At 38.3% G+C, this 27082-nt stretch overlaps 1 protein-coding gene across 1 annotated transcript in view; it reads right to left on the bottom strand.

Moving 5' to 3' along the window:
* LOC124278019 (ankyrin repeat and fibronectin type-III domain-containing protein 1-like) overlaps positions 1-27082 on the bottom strand; it is a 182884-nt gene that overhangs the window by 79191 nt on the left and 76611 nt on the right. The window contains 2 exon segments of the mRNA XM_046713754.1: positions 7460-7567; positions 17021-17190. Coding sequence (XP_046569710.1) covers positions 7460-7567; positions 17021-17190 — 278 coding nt within the window.

Consider the following 27082-nt stretch of genomic DNA (forward strand, 5'->3'; position numbering starts at 1 on the left):
TCTCGTTACCTAAGCGATTCAACTAATTTTCCAATAATCCTGTCCTGGTGACAAACGACACCTGTCTCTTTTGTTGACTTAGGTCTCCTCAGTGCTGCAACAACTCCGCAAAACTGATATCATGTTTAGGCAATTCATTCCGCTTGCTTTATCCGACAGATCATAGCTTCCATAAACATGACGTTCTGTCCACACTTCGAATCCTTTGAAAGCATTTAGTTGGAGTGGGGGCACAGCAAAGGGTCATCTCATTGAAGGTTAATAAAACTGACCACCCGTACAGGTACTGCTACCAACACCAGCTATAAGTCCTGTCTCCATTGTGTCGTTCACATAAAACACCCCCAGTGCTTTGTCAGGGATCAATAGACCATAGATCAATCGTTTAGAGAGGAGCAAAAAGTCCAGAGTGGGGATCACGCAATCAAGTCAGATCGTTTTCCTCCTAGACGGACAACTAGAATCATGACAGATTTCGTTCTTGTTTTCTTTCCTCCGAGTGTCCTTTGGGTGACGCTGTCTGAGTTCTGATCAAGTCGGCCAAGTCATTATCATTTAGACCATTCTGGCAACACTGATGATGATTCTGATCATGGGATGAAATACCCTAGAGTGATGTAAACTTGCTCATAGATGTAACATTACCTGGATATTACGTTGAGAGAAATGAGTATTGAACGGAGGCAATATAGGATGAGAAATGATACGCCAGTGCAACTATGTCATCACCACACACTGAAAGGGTATGAATCTTACAATGAACATGAAATATATCGTCCCAAGTGTCCAATGAGAACACTGACAAAAGTAATTGAATGAACTATTTACTTTCAGCAGATGGCCCTCGCTCATCAAGATCTAGTATTGGGTCTATTCTGTTGTCATAACAAGACATGCATTGAATCATGCCCATATCATATTGTCACGCTTACATCTAGACTCTGAAAGCAGCACTTTTACGTTTTTGTCTGGACACACACCTGATAGGAATTCTAAGTGTCTGTTTAATGCACACTTCACTGAATGAATCCTGTGTTCTCTTTAGTCCATGTTTGTTAGCACGTCCCACAACTCTGTACAACTTGAATCATGATAGCCATCAGTTCAACAGACCCATCTGCTCAATGGGAAGTACTCACGACACACTATGCCATTTGTTATTCCCAATAATCAAACTGTCTCCATCATAAAATCCCAAACCGTCTGATGTATTCACCGTGGCTACCCCTGTCTACGTCCATCATTCAACCATCCTCAACCATACCCACTGAGTCTCACACACTCTGAATTGTCTCCACAGCTGACCTGGGTCATCTTTATTCATCATCATGTCCGGAGTCTGTCTGTCCACTCATGTGTGTTGTCAACATCTGTGAGTGGGTTGACAGTTCCGTTGGGAAGCTGCATGATCGTGACATAACCCTGAAACTTGACCTATAATCAGACTCAGCCCGGAAACATCACTAGAACAGGAAACAAGTACTTTAACTGTTCAAGGTGATTGATAGATTGGTCTTTTATTCAACATCTTCGAATAGTAAACATATTGATGAAATTATATGAAAGACTAGACCTGATTGGTCAGTTGTTCTGACGTAGAGTACAGTTGTACATGTATTTATCAATGACAGTTTTGACATAAACTGCTCAAACAAGTTAAGGATCACCTAAGCTTCTTTCATAGTGCTATTGTTAATCTGTCACATAATGAAAGTATGACCCTTTACCTATTTTGAACAGCATATCAGCTTATCAGAAAACAGTAATAAGTGAATCACATAATATATACAAATTAGCCATGAAAGTGCTAAATGAAATATTCTCTGGGGCACATAAATACTGAATTGTCAACAAACATATAAATTTAAACCTCCAAAATACAATTTCACATCAAATTGAAAAGTAACATTTATTCTAAAAATAAATGACAGCCGTATCAACCCCATGTTACCCAGTCATTGTTCTTTTATCACATGAGAGAAGGTTTAGGCAGGTATGAACACATGTCACACCAGACTGTTTCTTGTTTGAACGAAACCCATGCAGGTAAAACACAATACACTTAGACAGTCAAAAAATGCATTAAGCCAAAATGTGGCAAAAGGTCAAATACCCAGCCTTCACCTTCTAGGTTTTTGCAACTGCTTACAACAAATACCTGCAATAAATCATTAATCTATCAATAGCAGGTAGGCTATTGTAACTGTGTACACTGAGAAGGCCTGAAGTGAGCCCTGCAAACAATGCAGCTCTGAGCTGCTCATTACCCCCAGCAACCGCTGAGAGGTAGCCCTGTATTAAGGGGTTATATTCCCACAGCAACCACTGAGAGGTAGCCCTGTAACAGGGGGTATATTCCCACAGCAGAGTTGTGACACAGGGGCACAGTTATACTGTGGTATAACTCACACAGAGACTTATATAGCAAGTTATACAACACTCATATACCACAGTAGAGATTGAGGACTCATATACCATGGTGTAGCTTACACAGGGACTCATATACCATGGTGCAGCTTACACAGGGACTCATATACCATGGTGTAACTTACACAGGGACTCATATACCACGATGTAGCTTTCACAGGGATTCATATACCATGGTGCAGCTTACACAGGGAATCATATACCATGGTGTAGCTTTCACAGGGATTCATATACCATGGTGCAGCTTACACAGGGAATCATATACCATGGTGTAGCTTTCACAGGGATTCATATACCATGGTGCAGCTTACACAGGGACTCATATACCACAGTGTAGCTTACACAGGGACTCATATACCATGGTGTAGCTTACACAGGAACTCATATACACAGGTAGCTTCAGGGACTCATATACCATGGTGCAGCTTACACAGGGACTATACCATGCTTTCACAGGAACTCATATACCATGGTGTAGCTTTCACAGGGATTCATATACCATGGTGTAGCTTACACAGGGACTCATATACCACAGTGTAGCTTACACAGGGACTCATATACCATAGTGCAGCTTACACAGGAACTCATATACCATGGTGTAGCTTACACAGGAACTCATATACCACAGTGTAGCTTTCACAGGGATTCATATACCATGGTGTAGCTTACACAGGGACTCATATACCACAGTGTAGCTTACACAGGGACTCATATACCACGGTGTAGCTTTCACTGGGACTCATATACCATGGTGTAGCTTTCACAGGGACTCATATACCATGGTGTAGCTTACACAGGAACTCATATACCATGGTGTAGCTTACACAGGAACTCATATACCATGGTGTAGCTTACATAATGGCTCATATACCATATACTACAATAAAGCTTACGCAGGGACTCATCTATCACAGAGGTAATTCACACAAGGGCCCATATAACAGGGGAGTTTACACAGGGGCTCATATACCACAGTGATATTACTTTAATCCCACAGTCTTGTATGTGATATCACCAAGCTGTTTGGCATGGTGTCAATGTTACACACATGGCAGTTGTACGGCTTTCAGCTGGCACATTATACACATGTAAACAAATCATTAACTAAACCTCCTTCCACAATAACATGTCTTCTTTTCAGTTTTTCCCTAGATTTCCTGCTGTAGTAAATTTCCATTCACAACTGTATATGTATCTAGCAGAAGAAATTCAAGAAATAAGCACATATATGAGAAGTATGTTTTGTTGAAAAGCATCGATCCAATTTATGACTAGAAATTATTTGGCCGCATCATGAAGATTATCTACAAGAATAAATTAGATATACAGCAGGTGATTGTGAAATCAAACATAAACTCTTCGACAAACTCCTACTCCTACCATGTTACACAAAAACAAACAATTTTAATTTTATTATTTCTACGTCAAAATTTAGGCTAAGAGTTGTTGTTTTTATTATTATTTAATCTAAAATTATCCCTGAAAAATATTTTCTTCTTTTTATTGTTGTTGTAAATATTAACAACATAAATACTGAATACTGCTAGCCTTAGTGAAGAAGCCAAAGAAAATAATATAAAAATTAATCTTCAGAATTTAGCATTGTGTAGATAATAAGGTGTTTATGTTGCAAGTGTACATTGTCAGTGTCGCCAACAGACTGACACCACACTTACTTGCTGTAACTGGACAAGTACAAAAATGACATTCAGTCTAAACCTGAAATTATGGGATGTTATCTCCCATCTTGTATATAATCTTGTTATCCGTGAGATAATGTACCGTACTACAACCCTTAAAGGAAGGGCAATGATGGCCTTGGCGACATCAATTAATCAGCTACCATGGCAACAGGGCATACATGGTAACAAATTCACTTTCCTAAAGACACTTAAAACAAAATCATTTCATAAAGATACTAGTGCAGTAACATCTTTAAACACTGAACGATTTAAGATATTAACATTGAAGTGCTACAAGGCCAAACTAAATTTTCATTAATAAAAGACTCAACAATTCATGTTTAATGTTTATGTCTTTGATAAAGTAAAAAACATCATTTGGGACAAAGTTCATTTGAGGTATATTACAAGCTAACACTGTTTCTTAGCAATTTTTTTTAAAAATGAACTGGGTTAATTTGTAGACTGTAAATGTACATTTATAGACTACCTGTACATTATACAAACAATATATTGTTTTGAGCTTATATGAGTTTTAATATACTTTGTATCATGTTCTGAGAAGCACATTTTCTCTTGACTCGACTACAGATGCATATTTGGAAGTTATCTTAGATACAAGGAAACTGTGTTAAATACCCCTAGGACAAATATTCACTTTCTCGTGCCACCACTAAATGTAATATCCATATAGTCTGAATGTTGTTTTAACGAGTCTAGACTGCCAAAGGGGCGCCGTACTTTACCAAAGATATCTTTAGAAAACACTCTGTGTATTTCTGTATGGCCTTTGGCTCTATGTACAAGGCATAAGGGAATACCCACTTCCTGTCAGCTTAAGGAGGCACACATTGGGTGGCAGCATCATCAACATAATTCCTTGATAGTGATGACATACATTACTTCAGGATCTCTTCAACTTTCCACTGCATGAGGCATTAGAAGGTTCTCAGAGATTTTAAGAATGCTTCAATCAGTTACTGCTGTCATGAGCCTAATCTTTTTTTGTCTGCTTTGTGTTAACTATCTTTCTTTTGACATATTGAGTCTATTTATACCAATTTAGAACCTTCTTGAGTTGTGGGAACAGAGTCTGAATTTTATTATATTCTAATGTTACAATTGAGCAACTGGTGGGAAATGACTTCTTGTTGTCAAGCAAGATACCAAGAGTTATTTCCCCTGGATAACAAATGTCTTTCCCATCCACTGCAAGTTGTGTGACAACTGAACATCACATTGTTGGCCAGTTTACTTGTCAATACATTTACAATACTGTCAGTTTTGAGACATGTAATCACATAGTACAGACAATTAACACCTCGGGTAAGCATGTACATATGTTTATGTGTTTCGACAATACATACCTGAGGTAAAGCAAGACAAGGTTCATGCAAGGTGAGAAGGGGTTCATGAGGAGGGTGAAGGGTTCATGAGACAGGGTGAAGGGGTTCATGAGACAAGGGTGAAGGGTTCATGAGACAGGGTGAAGGGGTTCATGAGACAAGGTGAAGGGGGTTCATGAGACAAGGTAAAGGGTTCAAGGTGAAGGGTTCATGAGACAAGGTGAAGGGGTTCATGAGACAAGGTGAAGATGAGACAAGGTTCATGAGACAAGGTGAAGGGGTTCATGAGACAAGGTGAAGGGGTTCATGAGACAAAGGTGAAGGGGTTCATGAAGGACCAAAGGTGAAGGGGTTCATGAGACAAGGTGAAGGGTTCATGAGACCAGGTGGGTTCATGAGACAAGGTGAAAGGGTTCATGAGACAAGGTGAAGGGTTCATGAGACAAAGGTGAGACATGAGACAAGGTGAAGGGGTTCATGAGACAAGGTGAAGGGTTCATGTTCATGAGACCAGGTGAAGGAGTTCATGAGACAAGGTGAAAGGGTTCATGAGTGAAGGGGTTCATGAGACCAGGTGAAGGGGTTCATGAGAGCAGGTGAAGGGGTTCATGAGACCAGGTGAAGGGGTTCATGAGACCAGGTGAAGGGGTTCATGAGACCAGGTGAAGGGGTTCATGAGACCAGGTGAAGGGGTTCATGAGACCAGGTGAAGGGGTTCATGAGACCAGGTGAAGGGGTTCATGAGACCAGGTGACAAGACCAGGTGAAGGGGTTCATGAGACAAGGTGAAGGGGTTCATGAGACAGGTGAAGGGGGTCTCATGAACCAGGTGAAGGGGTTCATGAGACAGGTGAAGGGGTTCATGAGACCAGGTGAAGGGGTTCATGAGACCAGGTGAAGGGGTTCATGAGACAAGGTGAAGGGGTTCATGAGACAAGGTGAAGGGGTTCATGAGACAAGGTGAAGGGGTTCATGAGACCAGGTGAAGGGGTTCATGAGACAAGGTGAAGGGGTTCATGAGACAAGACAAAGCGGTTCATGAGACAAGGTAAAGGGGTTCATGAGACAAGGTTAAGGGGTTCATGAGAACTGTTTGAGAGGCATTCTAAAAGTTGTAACTAATAAGAATGACAAGTCTTTATGGATGATCAAGTTCTTTATTGTATAACAGCGACGTTTCAGTATAGATACTAATACCATTTTTATGCTTATACCATAAACTATTCCACATCACAGTTTACTGAGCAAACACTAGAATATGCAAATCAGTTGTCATTGCTGTGGTCAAGAGCAAAGCATACTGGTGTTCTACAAGGTATCGATGCGTATTCCAGCAAACCCAGACATACACCACCCATATGTCACATTTTCTGGGACTGAATCACAGGCAAACACAACGAAGTGCACTGTGTCACACATATCCTCATATCTTCAGCCTCTGTCTTGTTGTCTGCCTTCATGGCTTCCTCTCAACATGCCAATCAGTGAAAAGTTTTTTTATTGTCTTAAACATGTTTTTGTGGAAGTACTCTACTCTGAGCTAATAAGCTGTGCTACTGGCTATTCAACTGGATTAATGTTAGGTTGGATTAAGGAAAGGATTAACTACATCTCTACTTCACTGCACATAATTCCACTGGGCCTGAAGGGAAGTCATATTGATATTGGGTTGCACTTTAGGCTGCAATCACATTAATTTGGAGACGCATTAATTTCAAGATTTACAGTATTTAGAATGCACCAAATCCCAGCCATATAAAATGAAGTAAGAGTGGCTTGTAGTAATACTTGGTCATTTGATCAACATGCACTTGCATTCTGCTCTCAACTCCTAGGGGTATGCAACACAAGCTGCTGTATGAGATTCATGATCGTTGACATCCACATCACCATCTCATCCTATCATCTATTTTTTTTTTAAAACACTGCAAAAGATTGTTTGGGACATTTATAAAACCTGGAAACCAAGTAAATATAGTGTAAAAGGATGAACTAGGCACTTACTGCGAGACCTGGCAGATCCCCCTCGTTTTAAACTCTTCCTGCGATCCACACTTTCACTTCTAAGCTGCAGTTTTCGATGATCACGCTCACGACTTCGTCCAGAGTGTTCTGTTAAATACAGAATTTGAGTGTGAAAGTATATGGTTTGAAAGTATGAATTTCATCAATACTCCAGCAAAACTGGGGACAGGTACTCACACATCATGCTGGGAAGTGAACCCTTAACAAGCAAGTCCTTCAACTGCTCTAGCATTCTTGGTACCTGCATAAACTACCTTGAACAAGAGAAGGTTGCAGTGATCTTGTTACCTGCATATACCATCTGACCAAGAGAAGGTTGCAGTGAACTTGTTACCTGCATATACCATCTGACCAAGAGAAGGTTGCAGTGATCTTGTTACCTGCATATACCACCTAACCAAGAGAAGGTTGCAGTGATCTTGTTACCTGCATATACCACCTAACCAAGAGAAGGTTGCAGTGAACTTGTTACCTGCATAAACTACCTTGAACAAGAGAAGGTTGCAGTGATCTTGTTACCTGCATATACCACCTAACCAAGAGAAGGTTGCAGTGATCTTGTTACCTGCATATACCACCTAACCAAGAGAAGGTTGCAGTGAACTTGTTACCTGCATAAACTACCTAACCAAGAGAAGGTTGCAGTGATCTTGTTACCTGAATATACCACCTGACCAAGAGAAGCCAGTAGTAATCTTGGTACCTGCATAAACTACCTATGCAAGACGAGCCTGTAGTAATCTTGGTACTTGCATAAACCATCTGATGAAGGGAAGCTTGTAGTGATATTGGTATCTGCATATACTACCTAATTTAACAAGCAGAATAGACTGTGATATTTGTGAAGCTGCTATGTTATGCAAGTTTCTTGTTAGAGAACAAACTCCAGGCCATGATTAAAAAAGAAACAGAAATGCAAGTTCAAGGTCAAAGGTGCAGATAAAAAATGATCATTTATCATCTCATCAAATTGCTCCTCTCACTTTGTATTTTCCTTTTAGGTCCCTATCTCTTCTGCAATCATCTCTTCCAACAAGTAAGGAACCCAATTCCTACAATCCCATGTCATTCAGCTCGTGTATCCAATCCTGCTGAACTCTACCCAAACACAAATTTGTTTTTCTGATTACTCAATTTAACTAAAGAACAAACCTCTATTGTACATGTGACACAACCACTAAAACTGATTGATACTCATGATGGGAAAAGTTATTTTCATCCCTTCTATTCTGATCCACATTGACAAAAGCTATATATACACGCTGATGTCGAGTTGATTGGCATTACTGGATTACCTTCAAAATAAGAAGAAACTATAGCATTGTTGACCTTCACGATTCCTGAACACAAGTCTGGTAAATCAAAGTGATTGATCTTATACTTGTGCAACCCCATCTCTTGGTACCTGCATAAACTACCTAACCAAGAGAAGGTTGCAGTGATCTTGTTACCTGCATATACAACCTTGACCAAGAGAAGCTTACAGTGACCTTGTTACCTGCATATACAACCTTGACAAAGAGATGCTTACAGTGATCTTGTTACCTGAATATACAACCTGACCAAGAGAAGCTTGCAGTGATCCTGTTACCTGCATATACCACCTGACCAAGAGAAGCTTACAGTGATCTTGTTACCTGCATATACCACCTGACCAAGAGATGCTTACAGTGACCTTGTTACCTGAATATACCACCTGACCAAGAGAAGCCAGTAGTAATCTTGGTACCTGCATAAACTACCTATGCAAGACGAGCCTGTAGTAATCTTGGTACTTGCATAAACCATCTGATGAAGGGAAGCTTGTAGTGATATTGGTATCTGCATATACTACCTAATTTAACAAGCAGAATAGACTGTGATATTTGTGAAGCTGCTATGTTATGCAAGTTTCTTGTTAGAGAACAAACTCCAGGCCATGAGTAAAAAAGAGACAGAAACGCAAGTTCAAGGTCAAAGGTGCAGATAAAAAATGATCATTTATCATCTCATCAAATTGCTCCTCTCACTTTGTATTTTCCTTTTAGGTCCCTATCTCTTCTGCAATCATCTCTTCCAACAAGTAAGGAACCCAATTCCTACAATCCCATGTCATTCAGCTCGTGTATCCAATCCTGCTGAACTCTACCCAAACACAAATTTGTTTTTCTGATTACTCAATTTAACTAAAGAACAAACCTCTATTGTACATGTGACACAACCACTAAAACTGATTGATACTCATGATGGGAAAAGTTATTTTCATCCCTTCTATTCTGATCCACATTGACAAAAGCTATATATACACGCTGATGTCGAGTTGATTGGCATTACTGGATTACCTTCAAAATAAGAAGAAACTATAGCATTGTTGACCTTACGATTCCTGAACACAAGTCTGGTAAATCAAAGTGATTGATCTTATACTTGTGCAACCCCATCCTGCACAATCTTCAGTTTCATCCAGAAGGCATAGCTGAGCATGATTATGTGGTCTGGGCACATCTCAGCAGAGCAAACTGTAACGGATTCCAACAGAGACACACACCAATTTTTGTGTCTTGTTATTTGCAGAGCAAACCTTGTCTTCATTATTTTCACAGGTGTGGAGTTTCACAATATCTGAATGGACTCATTGCATTAATTAGCATCTCCTTCATCAAAAGATTATTGGTAATTAGTCCCTGCCTTGAGCAAGGTGAATGATTTTCTACACTTAAGAACATACTAGTTGGTGATAGTCTCATCTCAGTCAAGCAAGTCGACAAGAGTCTGTCATTACAGGAGAGCTGCTGTTCTCCTGATGGCTAATATGTGCCTGTGTGTTCCTTTGACCTGGTTCCCAGACAGCTGTATTGGCTTTCTTCTGAATGACCAGCAAGAACTATGTAGCAAAATGGATTTTTGTAATACTTTCATCCTTGTTCTAATGCTTCGATTCCTGAGTTTTTGGTACTAAATCAAAAGAAAAAAAGAATGTCATTTTGTTTTTGTTTTATTTTTTATTTTTATATATTTAGTTACATTGATATTTTGCAAAACTTTGAGTTTCTTTTCACATTATCTTATTTCAGTTATTAATTATTTTCATATTTTTGCATACAAATACATGAAATTAAAGTAAAAATGGTACAGTGGAATATGATTTCATTCAAAATACTGTTTGTGATTACTTTTTTAAAAGATTAAATCAACAATTAAAACAGATTTGGGAAAACAGCACAGGAAAATCAGATAATCTACAAAACAAATGATAAAAGAGTGGTTTATGTATCGAGTGATTTAGGAAGAGACCATGTCATGTTCAACCATATACGCAGCCTTGACAACAGGATTCTTGACATAATAACCCAAATCACATTCATATGGATATTTGTATCTACAATCCACAAAACTAATTCTCATAACATGTCAAGTGAATATTTAAACATATCCGACCTATTTGTTGATCTTATCAAAAGTGGAGTAGTATATTTTATTTGAAATAAATGAGTGACTTTGGTACACCACATCATGAATAATATCATGGCAGAAGACCCCAGACATGGACTTCACATACTGTACCCATGTCTGGAACTGAACTCATGTCATTGGTGTGATGAGCAAACACTTTAACCACTAGGTTACCCCATCATCCCAAGGAATTAAGTATTTGTCTTGTAAAAAGTCTCTCATACCAACACTTAGAAGGAAGGATGTATGACAAGATTTACATGCATCATCATTCCATTAGTTCCTAAACCAGCGCCTTGTCAGTATTGCAGTAATGATTATTTGGCTATCTTGGAAAGCCTCTACTTGACATGGACTCCGTTTTAGTCTTGTCCAAGCGTCTGTCCTCCTTGCCCCCTTGGTGCTGTAATCTTGGGACAAGCGCCAGACATATCTACCAAGCCTAATTCATCCTTGGAATAAAAGTTGTGAGATTCTGGCAGACATGCAGACAGTATCAATAGGATAGCAACTTCTTGAATCGACTGGACAAAATAAGCACCGTTTGGATCAGCAATATACTTGTTATACTTATTGCCAGTTCAGCAGCCAGATTTGAAATGTCTGTCTGTCATAACAAGGCAAGTCAAACATGTCCATTCTCTATTTCACACTGGATGAGATGTAGCCAACTGGTGTTGTATCATCTGACACTACCATGAAGCAATACAGCATGTCTGCCATAAGATCAGACTAGATATGTTGGCAAGTGTTCCGTCCGTAACCCCCGCTTGAAATGTATTCTATTTATTAGGATTATGTTTTCGAGGGTTTAGGGTTAGGTTAAGGGGTTAGGGTTAGGGTTATTGTTAGGGTTAGGCTTTTTATTAAAAAAAATCTATTCTTAGGCATAGAATGAGGCTAAATACAGCAGACTAGATACGTCTGCTACAACACATCAGGCTAGATATGTCTGCTACAACACAGCAGACTAGATACGTCTGCTCCAACACATCAGGCTAGAATGTCACAGACTATATATTCAGTCATGACAGGTGCAGCCTACACTACACAAGTGTAGCCAGGTTATATTGGAAAACAAGAGTTGTGGTGTACCAATACAGGATGAGATTAACAAGTCTGAATCAATATGTTGCTGACTGCTGTATAACTATGTTCAGGGCATTGCTTCACATATTTCTGCACGGTGTCAATAACCTGTCTTGTCATCTGTCACCGACATGGTATTCCATGTTGACAAGAACATTTCCTTCAAAAACAGGTTTTCAGAATAATTATTCAAACTGTCATTCAAACAGTTTTTGTCTACTTGTATGAATTTGATGTTCATAAATTCTGATGTTTCAAAACGTTCACTCTGACAAGAGCAACACATGTTTTTGAATGTGATGTAACAATCTAGGTACATGGTACAAAGTACATTTTGTCTTCCTTCAAAGGTGGTTTATCATGATCAAAATACTGTCACAATGGAGAAACGACATGTCATTGAAAGAAACATGCTTAATTCTGAATAACTAAAAGTGATACAACTACACAGTATGGGAGATTTTGTCTTCTATCGCAGGAATATTATAATCACATCAAACTACTGTCATAATGGAGAGACGATATACACCATTGAATGGGAGGAAATGCCGAATTCCAAACACTAGCCTAATGTTTAGTCTCTGAATATATATAATATTCATAGCAACAACCATTCAAATTGAAAAGGAGAATCAGTGAGATTGTAAATCCTGAACATGAGGAAATCTAGACTTGCTTCATTTAGGGTTCTAGAATTTTAGGGCGGGCTAGGCAGTAGGAAAATAATATGGTTCAGGGACTGTGGGATAGGCTATCCAAACATCTGCATGTGATACAGCTCTGCCTTCATCATTCAAATTAACCGAGGTTGATGAGGCTGTACCTGACCTTGCAGTGTGAGTGACAGCCGATTCATGTCCTGGCGAGAAACAATCCAGCGACATTACAGTGGTCTGGAGATAATAACAACCCTTCCCGGCAAACCAGTGGTGGATAGCATGAACACCAACCACCACCAGGGACATTGTGACCATCTAATCCTCACCTTCGCTGTAGTACTAGGAAAAGGACACACAGTTTTTCTATACTGGTGACTAACCTGCATCAGTACATAGTTTAAAGGGGAAGTGGGCTAGCCTAGTGGATAAAGCATTCGTTCATCATGCCAAAGACCCGGGTTTGATTCCCCACATGGGTACAGTGTGTGTTAAGCCCATTTCTGATGTCCCCTGCCATGATATTAATGGAATATTGCTAAAAGTGGCGTAAAACCAAACTCACTCACTCAGTCACTCACATAGTTCAAAGCATAAATTCATATTCACTCATACATATTCACTCACTCACACATTCACTCACACATATTCACTCGCTCACATATTCACTCACACATATTCACTCGCTCACACATATTCACTCGCTCACATATTCACTCACTCACACATATTCACTCACACATATTCACTCGCTCACACATTCACTTGTACATTCAATAGCTCCCTCACACTATCACTCACTCACTCAGCTGCTGCATTATATCAGAATTACTTAGTTGTCCACAAAGCTTCACCTTATTTGATGTTAGTTGAATCTCCCAATGATATTAGACTTACAACTTATTCAAAACTTACAACAGGTCCAATAGAGCATAGAACTGAAGATTACACAGATTACACTCAGAGGAAAAGGATGTCAATATAGACAAAATCAAAATAGACAAAAATCATCATGGCAGCTCTTATAGAATCTGATGGATTGGTCCAAAATTCTCTTTGGCATGATTCAGAGAAAAGACAGACAGCTACATTTGTGTCAGAAAGGCGTTTCCAAGAAGGACACATATCGGCTTACCTCGACTGCTTCAACTAGTTAAGGGCCACTCCAAGCAATTTACATCATATATGATTCATAAACAAACTAAATGGAATAAAAGCTATTTGTTAGCCAATTTCATCAAATCTTCAGCATACGCCAGTCAGGATTTTTACTTAAATTGAAAAGCCATTTGCTCACATACTTGAGAACTGGGCCTGCATGTTGTCATGGCAGCACAGAGGTAATCTGGGCCAGTCAAACTGTAGCAACAATCCACAATGACACCCAATGCATATTAGACTATAAACAATATTTAACATGTTATATTTGGGATTACACTTTCTTCGTAAAGTACAGATTCAAGTACTTTTGGGATTGAGTCCCATCCAGGATTTGAACCCACACACTCAAGAGTCAGGCACCTAATTGCCAGCACACAAAGTCAGACGTCTAGACCCGCTCAGCCACCGCGGCTTCCACAAAAATGGAAGTCGGACAACTGGTAGTCTAGACTGCGAACTTTGTGTACCCCTCTGATAAGTGTTAATTGGAACGGCTCCCACGGCCAAAAGCTATGAAATACACAATGCCATTTTAGAAACGCCATTTTTTAAACAATATTGTTATTATGTTTGCTGTTTAACTCCACACTTTGCAATATTCCAGCAATACAAATGATAGTCTTGGCCTGATAATACAATGATGATCCCATCAATATCCTTTACAACAAGCATGGGTTGCTGAGAACCACTTCTAACGGATACCTGTACCATTCTAATAAACAATAAACACACAGACAATTAAAAACAAGAGAACATCCCTGTTTCCCATCAATCTCAAATATTACCACTTGATAAACATTTAGACTTGGTTTGTTCTCTCCTGCCTCAGATCAGATATAAAACTTGACACCCTGAACATGGTCGTAACAACAGCCTTGACAATAAACCCACGTACCACTTGACTACAACATGAGAATATGATAAAATTTTGTTGATTTGGGTGTCATTTCTTAAAATTCATAATGACACATAAATAAATTCGGAATTCCATAACCAGAACTGAGTTACAGTCGTATCCTTTTTCTAGAACCCTCTGTGTCCAATACATATCGATATGTAGACAGTGCAGTCATGTCTAAATGCAGTTTACTGGACAACAAACTTACAAACAACTAGTGGTGTTCTGATTAATTGAAATAATCGAAGATTGGTCGCAGTGACAAAAACCAAGCAATGGATCACATTTTCTCATAATCGAACACAAACAATTTTGGAACTACTGTTTTAGTCTTTGAAACTCTTGTCATGGAACATATATTCGAAGTTGTCAGGGCCTGAAAATGTGTTAATTCTTAGAAAACTCACTTCAATAACTGAAAAGTCATGACTTAATAATAGTTGAAGACTCTGAATAGTTAATGTTCATGATATATTAGTCATCACTTTAAAGTAGCAAGTTGCATCATGTTATACATATCTGCAATAACAACCTGAATAGAAAAATCTGAGAAATGACGATAACCAATTATTTTCGATGATTTCTCGTTGGTAATCAATTGTGAGATTTCAACCAATTCCCAACACTACAAACAACCTAGTTTATGAGTTCACAAAAAAATACCATGCATAACAAGACCCTGCCATCAGTTAAAAACCTTGCTCCTTCCTGTCTTTGACCAAAAAAAGACAATGTCTGAACCAATTCTAATCCTCCATATTGGCAGTATATATTATTTTTCAAGTGAAAACAGGTATTTCAAATTAATTCTGAGGCTCCTGATATGTTGAGTTTCCTGCAACAGGGTAACAGTATCTGCACACAGGAAATGTAGTTAGGAAAGCAGTTTCCAGGAATCTGTTGTGGTGCCTCTAAAATGGCACATCTATGTCAACGTTTCACTCACCAAGGACCTTTTAACAGGTCAGTGCTCTAGAGTATACACCTTAATTAGCGGCTTGGGAAATAGGAAAGTGGTGATGATGATATCATGTTTTACATTTGTCAGTCTGCCTGAACATGACTGGCCCAGTTCCATCAAGTCTCCAGAGTCTATTGATCCTCATTACCAGACATGCAGTACATGCATGCCCAGAGCTCCAGTATTCTGTTTCTTCAGACTGGCCAAGTTCCGATGATGCGAGGATCATGACTTCTGCTACTTCATGGAATTGAATGGAGTCTACACATTTAGTGAGATTCAGATTTGAAGATACCAGGACAACAGTCTCGGTTCTATTATGACTTCTCGCCGAGATTTATTACTGTAAAAGGGTTGACTGGCCTTCATGACAAATAAATAGTTGTTTAGGCGGTAGTACGGGCTCTTGGAAGCAACTGTCAAGACACTCCGAGGTCCGGTCACATTTACAAAATAATTTTTCAGTCAACAAAAATTACACATTTTCTTTTAAAGGACATGCCAAACAATTTAAAACACATTAGCAGATCTAGCAATGAGTGATTATTTTTCATAAATCTGAAGGACAAATAATATTCATACTGTTTAGGGATTTTTTTTATCAAATTCAAGTTTCCAAATCATCAACTGGTTGACCCTTATGTATTGGAAGGCATGGGCTGACCAGAAATGTCTGATTGTTAGAGTCAGGAAAGAATGGTTTTCTTCAGCCTGCCACTGTGTAGACAGCAGTCCTAGCCTGGCAATGAATGTACTCAATAATGCTTCTGAGAAGCCCACAAAGGTAGGTCTGGTTCTGATATATAATGGCTTCTCAGATGGATGTGAAACTCAATCTCATAGGTGATAGCAGAGCTGTTCTCTTGTAGCAATCAAATATGACCATGAGGTGTAATTCTTGCCATCAAGAAAACTGTTATATCCAATAATCAAGGTCTACAGAGTACAAGGACAATGCCCTTCAACTACAAGAACAAATCTCCAAGAGTCCACCTTGTCAAGTATTGTCTATATTCAGCTGCTACTTGCAGTTAAGGTTTGCAGGCATTTTTCAACACTGAACAGCCCATTAAAATTCACTCACTATGTACCTGTATATTTTACATCATAATTATTTCCCATTACAGAGTAAAAACAATAAATATATTTGGCAGGTAGGGTTCATTGTACAAATAACCTTAACACTATGATTGTCAATGGGAATGGGAGTTACAATTTCCTTTCTTGAGATATCATTTCATACAATGGCACCCTGGTCTGTAAGCAAGGAATTACATTGGTGAGGCCTAATGTCATTTTTGCCAGTAATTTTTTCATGTGGAAAACGGACAATTTTGACCTACCAGAACTGTTAGAATCATCTCTACTGCATGTCTCAGTTATCTCCCCTGGTGCAGAGTACTTCCTGATGGATGTGTTGTCCGTGACCTTGAGACTGTTGCTGGAGGTGACTGGCAGGATGTGGCTCACATCAATCACTGGCAGAGTCTTAGACCGCTGGAGTTCCTTTTTACTGGAATAAGATAATAAAGCTTTCAGGAGGATTGACTGGAATAAATTCCTTTCATTAGCAAATATGATTCACTTTGAACATGTGGTTCAACATATAAAATTGTGTCTGTGGCAGTTTTGTTGTGCAAGTAATGACCAGACAACATGGCTGATCAACATTTTGTCAGGTTGTGATTACCTATACACGCTTTCTGAACATTCAATTATTTCCTGAAAAGGAAGACCAATGAATCACACACCAGAGACCATATAATAATATTAAATTTATTCAGTTACCTCGTCTCAAGAACACTCAGCAATGTTCAACATTCTTCACTGACACTGAGACCATGGAAATAAATATTCCTTGGCATTAACATTTATTAGCATTAACAATAGCATTGGCCATAACAAAAGGTCAAGTTTTACAACTTTCTTTGCAGAGTTGTGTCCCTTGGCTGCACCAGGGTCTGCTGGTCATTGTTTGAAGCCCAGACTAAGCCAGAGTACAATGGTTTGTCAGCACCTGAACTGAGCTGATGGACTATCCTACACTGGCACCGATGCCTTTCTACCAACACTAAATCCACAAACGGTGATTTAAACAAAATACTGGTAATAATGATTTTGTCCCTTTAGATGTATCAGCAGCTGTGCATCTATCAAAATGTCCATCAACCACAGATAGAAGTTATCTAAGTCTACATAAGACTCTTGACACTGAAGCAGCAATGTGATCATAACATAATTATACTGTAGTAATTAAACAAGACTACATGTTAAAAACTGACTGAGAATCGGTCTTCAGTAAACCATGCTTGTCATTTGATGCATGTCATATTCCAATAGCAGAGATCGATGCTGATGCTGTTGATCACTGGATTATCTAATCCAGGCTCAATTATTTATAGACCACCTTCATATAGCTGGAATATTCAACATTTTAAACAACAAACACACAAAATTGAACAAGTCACAACAAAAGATCTAAATACAAACAACTCAAACCAAGAGAATAAGTAAATACTGTTCATACTGCCTTTAGCAACCTTCCAGTCATACCTTGGTGGGAGACATCAAGAAAAACCTTTTAACCCACAAACCATGAAAGGTGATGAGTAGTTTTAGTTCCACTCGAATACCCCATAACAGAGTAATGTCAACAAAAATATTTCAAAATAAAACTTTTTGTGCATAGAAACCATGTCAGTGGTCGGCTGAAGCAGACAGATCCTGGTGGGCACAAAAAGCAAGATTGGACAATTGAAGCTGCTGGAGCTGGTAGTAATTTTGACAACTGTAACTGCGATGAATAAATCCCGTCTGACACTCAATCAGCATCAATAAACAATATTTCCCACAGTTCCTGTGTAATGGGATGTGCATTGGTGGAAGTATTACCTTCTATGTCTCCGGAGAGAGGATCGGAAAAAGTCTATCAAATTCAGGGATGCCATAGGTGAGGGAATGTTCTCCTCCATTGTTCACAACAGGTCCTTTGAGAGCAATTTCATGATCTGGGTAATGTTCTCATCACAGTGAAATGAGGTCCTTACCAACCTACTATGACCTCAACTGGCCAGTGGTGTATTTGACTTGAAACTTCAATATTTTCACAATCACAATGAAATGTACAGAAACGCTGGGAATAGCATTAGGGTTAACACAGGCTTGCTGATTTTAATCCTTCACTTCACCAGAAAAGATAAAAGTTCAAAATAATGTCTATGTCAACGCATGATAGATTTAGTCTGATCCCTTGAAACACATAATTTCTACGATCGCTTTACACATGACATAACACTTGGCCCAAATGAAGACAGTTCCAAGCTAGAGAGGCATAATGGCTACAGCAACACATTAAATTGTAATAAAAGTACTCAACAAGTTCAAATGTTCCCAACCAATTCTCCTTCATAGGACACAAAAGATGTCATGTATGCATAACAAAGACATTTAAAGAAATCACATCATTTTTTTTTAAATACACCTCGCATTGCATTTAAGACTACAGTACTTGAAAAAGTATTAGGACAATATTGATTAAAATAATATCAATAACTAACAAAAACATTTGCATCTAATTTGCATCCAACTCTGTGTATATTTTGCCCTTCGGTGACAAAATTTAACTAAAAAAATATTGATGTAACTAAACATGTGATCATACTTTCCTCAAGGCTAACCCAAAAAATGTGAACAACTTCGGAGATATTAATCACATTCCATAGAGTCAATAATATGTAATCAGAAAAAAATATTGTAAAAAACATTCTTCTGATTTGCACTCATTCCCATTTCGTCCATCGGTATGAAAGTAAATCAACTTTAAGTGTAACTCAAACTAACACAATCTTCAACTTTCCACAGTCATAAGGCAATAGGATTTGCTTTACTGAGATAGGAAAGCTCAAGGCATCAAATATTCTGTGTTAGCTCGAGGCCTGATGGTTGCGAGGTCAACTCTAATCATGAAATTCCAATGCAGCCCTCTAATCTATGATTACATAACAAGGCTTACGCCACAGTACACTAAACCACTCTATACACTCTGGGATGGATGTTGAGGTGTATTAAATTCACATCATGACTTTTCACAATTTCAGCATGTTTTTATATATGGATATATGATAAATCTGGAGGTAAAAGATCTGTGTGTACATTGGAAATAAATGATAAACACTTCTTATACAAATCTAAATCAAAGGATCTTAGGTGACAATCCTTTACAAAACATTACACAAAACATGCAGTCTAGATCTGGATCAAAACACAGGGTGGTGTGAATTACTGTATTGACATGTGTGACAGGAAAAACATTCATGCACCTTGTCACACATGTAGATAAGAAAACAGCAACAAATAACATAAGACTTATGAATGAAGCCTAGAATCTCATATATAACATCAACTGGTGTCAATATCAACCTAATGATATTATCCAAGCTGATACGAGTCAGGCTTTCAACAGTGAACAAACCCACAGGTATTCCATATACAGGTACAAGCACTGAACCTTTCCAGTGGATCATTCATAGGTCTTTGATGATCTCGCACTAAAGAACTCATTCAATATGTTTTTCAAGTCCTGATCAATGATACAGTTTCATGTTCATTCACAAAGTAAGATGACAGCATAAAATCTTCTACATCAATAATTTTCTCCCATCCCTGTTCACACTGAGAGGTCAAAACTCTTTACATATACTTGCAAGTGTCTCATATTATCCAAGAATCCACAGACAACAATACTCCATAGTTCTTGAACTGTTGGTGCACAGCTTCATTTTTGCAAGGTTTGCATGTCTGTAAACCCCTTGACATATGTAATAATGTATTCCTAAGTATTGCACAATACTGAACATTTGTCATACCACCCACAAGACTGTACTGTCTCCCACTGGTTAAGGAAATATTATAATAAACAGTTTTGAAATACTCTCATACTACCCAGCTTAAAACTAATGACTTTCTGCAAGGGTTCAGAATATATAACCTTAGAGATCTATCAATCACTAGATGGTTATGTCCATTACAAGACAGTCATATGTTGTGGTGGGAAGCATTTGACAGGTACTTAATGTTAACAGCCTTGTGTCAACAATATCATGTCAACATTATCAGATACTGAATGGAGAACGTGACAAGCAAATAGCAGGTAAGTAAATTCAGGTACACTGAAACCACAGCTCCATTGAATGGACATCAATGACGACACAGATGAAGGAAAACATTAGGCCCTGCTTTAAGTAAGTCAATAACGGAGTTGACATTGTAAGTGTTCAGTCACCCAGATAATATAATTGCATTGTGTCTCTACGTACTGACGCCATATAGCAGGAATAATGCTGAGTGTGGCGTTAAAAACAACAAACTCTACCTACTGAACACCTGTCATCAATGTCTCCAAATACATCACATATTGATCCACTGGATTATCCACTTTACAAACCTTGAAGTCACTAAGAGACTAGTCTATTGGGGCCCGTCTATTGTCACCTCTCATTCACTAAGTGCACACTTTCTAATTAGTGGTTCAAGCAGGTACTCTAATACCATGTGTAATGTTCAGAGACCTGAATGGAAAATTGATACAAAATAATTATTGACACAAGCACAGAGTTCCCATTAATATGAATAAATCCATCACTGTGGCATGAATGATAAAATAATTGTAGTCTTTAATAAATCCCTAATAAAACATATCCTAATAATTCTAAATCCGCACATTGAATCTTTGTGTCATAATCTGACAATTTCACAAGTCAATGACTTTCACCAGTTTCATTCATTTATCCATGAATATTTAGGGAAATCTCACGCTGTCCTCAATGGGACTGGATCCATTGGTAACAACGAACAACACTTCCAACAGAGGGTGCACCTGAAAGTTCTAATTCTTGAATGGAAACAGCATCCAGTGAGAATTAAGTCATCAATGAAGCTAAAACACCAATACTGTGTCCTTCCACTCAAATTCAATGGCAGTTCTAGCATTGGTGTTTAGATCAAAGAGTCAATCTCAATGTGTTGATCTAAATTCAGTTATACAGATGAAACACCTCCGATGAGCACTTCCAAACCATTCTAAAAGGTAATGTGCTATTCTAACCATGCCTCAATCAAGGTAGGCCACTTGAACTTCCACTTCAGTGTTGTCTAGATCTCCAGGAACAATTCCACAGACACATCAAAACCAGAGTGCTGTGATGCATTTTGGCGATGTCCTCCAAAGTACATTTCCACGGTTTGAAAACCTGTCAGCTTGTCACGTGACTAGTGAAAATCTAAAAGGACTAGCTGAGTGCTCAAAATGTTACATACAAACTAGTCCCAAACAAGCTGTTGACTTGTTGAACTTATGTCAGAATCTGTTTCTGTATGTTAGTATACAACACATACAAATAAGTCCTCCATTCCCTAAACACAGCAGTAGGAAAATGACATTTAACACAGGAGGGAAGAGCTGAATTTGGAAAGGATGTGTTTGGCCATATTATGCACGAGTGGTTATAAGTGGATGTCCTGCTTTACCGATACTGCCGAATTGTTGATCTAAAATGACTTCTATAATAAAACCAGCCAAGAAATGTTTCAATAAACCATAAACCGACCATTAACCGATAAGCCAAGCTCAACACAGCAGTACTTTGATATAAGTGCCAGATTATGGTTGTAATTCTTACGTTTATCTTTCAGAACAATAAGCACTCGAAAATCTTTTGTTTTTCGCTGATGGCATGCTTACACAAGGATTTCAGGCACCTGACATTATTGGAGGTAGTATTTCAGGTGAGTGGACAAGGCAACAAACCCTTCACATTCCAACCGAAGAGGTACACACTAGACTCAGATTCCTTCAGGCTAGATTATATGAGATAAGCCCACCTGTACAACAATTATCTGCATGCCTAACTTAACATGCATGTGTAACATTGTATCAATTACCGTATTTGTGGTCATTTTGCTGTTTAACCAACTATCTGTCATGTCAGCAAATTGCTAGGATAATAGAGTAGTCACGTAGTTGTCCATCTGTTGTTAAGGGTTTGAGGAGAGCTTGGGTTTTATTCATTGTATCATGTCAAGCGAAGACCATGCTTCGACATCCACAATAGAATTTGTCACTAAACAAAATTAATAACTTGAGAATAACATGCAGTATTATGTCCTTAAAAATAAAGTAGCATCTGACAGTACTACAATGTGTCTGTAGATTTAGTAGAAATTCATAACATTGTTTTTTAACAATAATTAGTTGTCAGGAATGTATTCAACAGATCATTAATGCTGACAGATTTGTTAAAGTAGTTGGTACTTCATATGGCAGTATTACATTGTTTCTGTAGATTCAGTAGAATTTGATGATATTGTTTTTAGTAATAATTTGTTGTTAGGAATGTATTCCTATGTAATGTAAGCAGTGGTGTTGAAGTTACTATATTCTGAAGCTTTTGGAGTCAAACAGAATCTGAAATCTGAACACCTATATAGACTAGCCTAGCATGGTATAGAACTTGCAGAATGTAATAACACTATATAAGTGGCCAAGGGAACACAAAGGTTTACCCCACAATCCCAAATACAACCACAATCACCAAACACTTTGAGACTTTTACACCCATGAGGAGTATATGCTTTAACCATTACGTTACCCTACAACCCCCAACAACAACCAACATACATCTCAAGACTTGTTGAAATATAAGATAACTTAAGTGGATAGCTATGTCTATTGTTATATCAAAAGCATTCATGTAAGAAATTATCATCTAATCTAACAATGAACACAAATTTCATTAAACACTGACACTAACGATGACAAGAAGCAAAATAAACCACTTAGCTTCTGTTTTATAAGGTGAGCTATTAAACCATCAACAATACATTCTAAACCTGCTTTGATATTAAACTGTGACCTCTTTACAACACACACACACTGACGAGACATCTGAATCAACATATAGCTTGAAAGTCCTATAGACAAATGAAAGCAGTTAACAGGTTAATCGGAAAACCAATCACATTCAATCTGTCAAGAACTGGCCCTGTAATCTGATGTATGGTGGAAACCAGTGCAGCAAGTCATGTGTAGAGTAGGAGTCAGGAAAACGTTATTGGGTTTGTGTGTCGAGGAGACAGCATGGTGGGGTGATCAGGCAATCAACCTAACTCCAATGATCATGTTACGAATCATGCAAGGATAAGTTCGGTGCAACGACCAAAGTTGACGCTGTACTAACATCTCCGATCAAAAAGCTGACCTTGAATTAGTAAAGGTCATGATGATAATTTGTAGTCAGTAGAGTGTTACAAATCAATATGAATAAATGACAGGTGATCAATAACATCTACATCTAATTGATTTACGCATGGATTATTTACCATGGTGTCATTGTACAAAGCGATCTTAGTACTACTATTCTCATAGGTCAGCGTTCGCTCGTCACGCCGAAGACCCGGGTTCGAATCCCCACATGGGTACAATGTGTGAAGCCCATTTCTGGTGTCCCCCGCCGTGATATTGCTGGAATATTGCTAAAAAGCGGGTAAAACCATACTCACTCACTCATAGGTCAGTGTTAAAGTATGGGAGTTTCGATCATAAAATCTATAAGATCGCTTTGTACAATGGCACCAATACCATTCTCCAAGGTAGCATACTTTAGAAATGGTCATCCATTCCATATTTTACTGTACTGAGTTACTTAATAAAGGAAATGTTTACAATTTGATGTTTATTCACTGGTTTAAATCCATCCACAGACATATTCTTTAAAATGCAGCACTATTCCAGACCAAGTAAGGCATGTGACCCTATTCAAAATTAATCCAAGCAGATGAGACAACAATGTAAATGATTATTGTCTCCAGGAAGTGTAGAGGATATTTGAGTTGTCCTGTTGCACCAGGAACCAACTTTAAGGCAAGTCTGTCTCACAGTCTTTCCACTGTATTATTTCCCCTTCCGGCCAGCCCTTTCTACAAACAGAAAGCTCCAATTGAAGCAAGTCTAGATTTCCTCAGGTCCAGGTCTCCCTTTTCACTGGGGCTCCTTTTCAATTTAAGTGGAATTATTTTTTTTTTTTTTAAATTATATATATTCAGAGACTAAGCATTTGTCCCCGGACAAGGACAGAGAGGTCAATAAATATTCATTTATACCCATGAAATTCAGTGTCAGAATTGATCTTTAGTAACCCATGCCTGTCAAAAGAGGAGACTAACGGGATCGGGTGGTCAGGCTCGCTGACTTGGTTGACACGTCATCGGTTCCCAATTCGTAGATTGATGTTCATGCTGTTCATGCTGTGGATTGTCTGGTCCAGACTCTATTATTTACAGACTGACGCCATATGGCTGGAATACTGCTGAGTGTGGCGTAAACAAAAACTCACTCACTCACCCTATTTATATTATTACCCATGTATCACTGCATTACTTTGAGATTTCCTTCCATGTTATGTGTTCACATAAAATAGGATGAAACTGTTACAGCATAAACTCCCAACCCTCTCACTCACATGAAATACTTTTAACAAAAAGGTCAATAGTTTTAATGAATAAACATATTGTATATGAGACATTTCTGTGCCAGTTAAAAATAGTTTGTGCCATGTGACAGGGTGGGGCTCCATAGTTCATCTTTACACTGCTTTAAGAAGGCACTGATACGACTTGCCGCTAACTTATCACAGAAATCAGAGGTTTATTACTGTCATAAATATTGTGTTAGAATGATCATATATCTGGGTTAACCACCCCCCTGACTAACATTCAGGGAAATTGATCATTGAGACTACTAGAGGCATATTACTTTACAAAGACAATCTACAGCTTTACAAGCAGAATCATTATGACCAATTTGCACAAAAACATTAGTGTAATGTTCATAACAGCTTTTGTAACAAAGGTTCTACTAGTTCTTTCAGAATACTGTTTACATATATGAAGAAAAATAAATAGGGATCAGGAATATTTGGGGGTATATTTTTTTGTCAGGAAGTGAGGGAGGGAGTTTAGTTTTACGCCACTTTTAGCAATATTCGAGCAATATCATGGCGGGGACACCAGAAATAGGCTTCACATATTGTACCCATATGGGGAATCGAACCCGGGTCTTCGGCATGACAAGAGAACACTTTAACCACTAGGCTACCCCACCACCCCCTTTTGTCAGGAAGACTGACTACAATATTGCATGAAAAAACATTAACGGAAATACTCATCATGATCCCAAATAATCTTGTGCAGCATATATGCAGAAGTAAGGGCAACATAAAGTATAATTTGAATTTGAATTTGTAGTATGGAAGAGATATTGGTGTTTTAATCACTTTGTGCTGATTCAGCCAAAGTTCACAATTCTTACGAATATCTGGAAATAATCTGCCAGAACAATAACATCATGCAATGACGAGCTCATCGTCTCTTGCTGACAGAGTTGGATGCCAACAGAGAATCAAATGCTGCACTATGATCGAGTGCTAGCGTCCACAGAACCGCTCATAACAGTGGCAATTCTGCTCCATTAGGGACTGCAGACAGTAACCTCTACATGCTCTCAAATCAATTAGTCGTAAAATAAGTAATAGTTCTATCAGGACAGCCATCTCCCTGTATGATACCAGATCATCACAGGCATGAAGTGTCATCTATATCGTTTATTCCAGGAACTCCAACCAAGATTCTTGACGTCATACTGCTATTTTTACAGCATTTCCACTCTAGAAATAGCCTCAATGATATTTTGGTATTCCATCTGATTAAAGAAAGAACACAAGGGATTGCTGAATCAAGAACAATCTTCATAGACATTACTGATCACAAATTGATATTTGTTTTTGTGTGAATTGATAGTCTATTACGCATCTATCATCATTTATTAAATTAGTTGCTAGTCATCAATATAAGAACCACACCTGTTCAGAAATCAGACTGTAACACCAATACAACAACGAACAGGACCCGCCCACACAAATGCTTCACATCAATTCATTACTATGTATTCAACAGAATTCCGGGTAAACACTTGAACATGGTGTTGTGACGTATATAGATTACGGAGTGGATTCAGCACCAGATCAAATACAATTGTTCACACGCATCCCTCCAATCCTTACAAACAGAACAAAATGCTGGCTCTTACGCTGCACAATTTTAAATTAATGAATTGAAAATTTCACTCATGCTGAAGTTCCGCGTGTTTGTGGTTTAATACGTGCAATAGTCCACAATCCATTGATATCATCAATCAAACGTTTCAGTTCTGTAAATACCGATTGTTATTTCAATGTTTTCAATTGTTTTGCAAGTATTTGTTTTTAACCTGAACTCTTCATACTGACTGAGAACTAGGAATTACTTCACTGAAACTACTTTTACAACTTTCTCTTTGTTATGATTCAGATTCA

The sequence above is a fragment of the Haliotis rubra genome, unplaced genomic scaffold, assembly GCF_003918875.1.
Source record: "Haliotis rubra isolate DU_JTF1 unplaced genomic scaffold, ASM391887v1 Scf23, whole genome shotgun sequence".
Lineage (NCBI taxonomy): Eukaryota > Metazoa > Mollusca > Gastropoda > Lepetellida > Haliotidae > Haliotis > Haliotis rubra.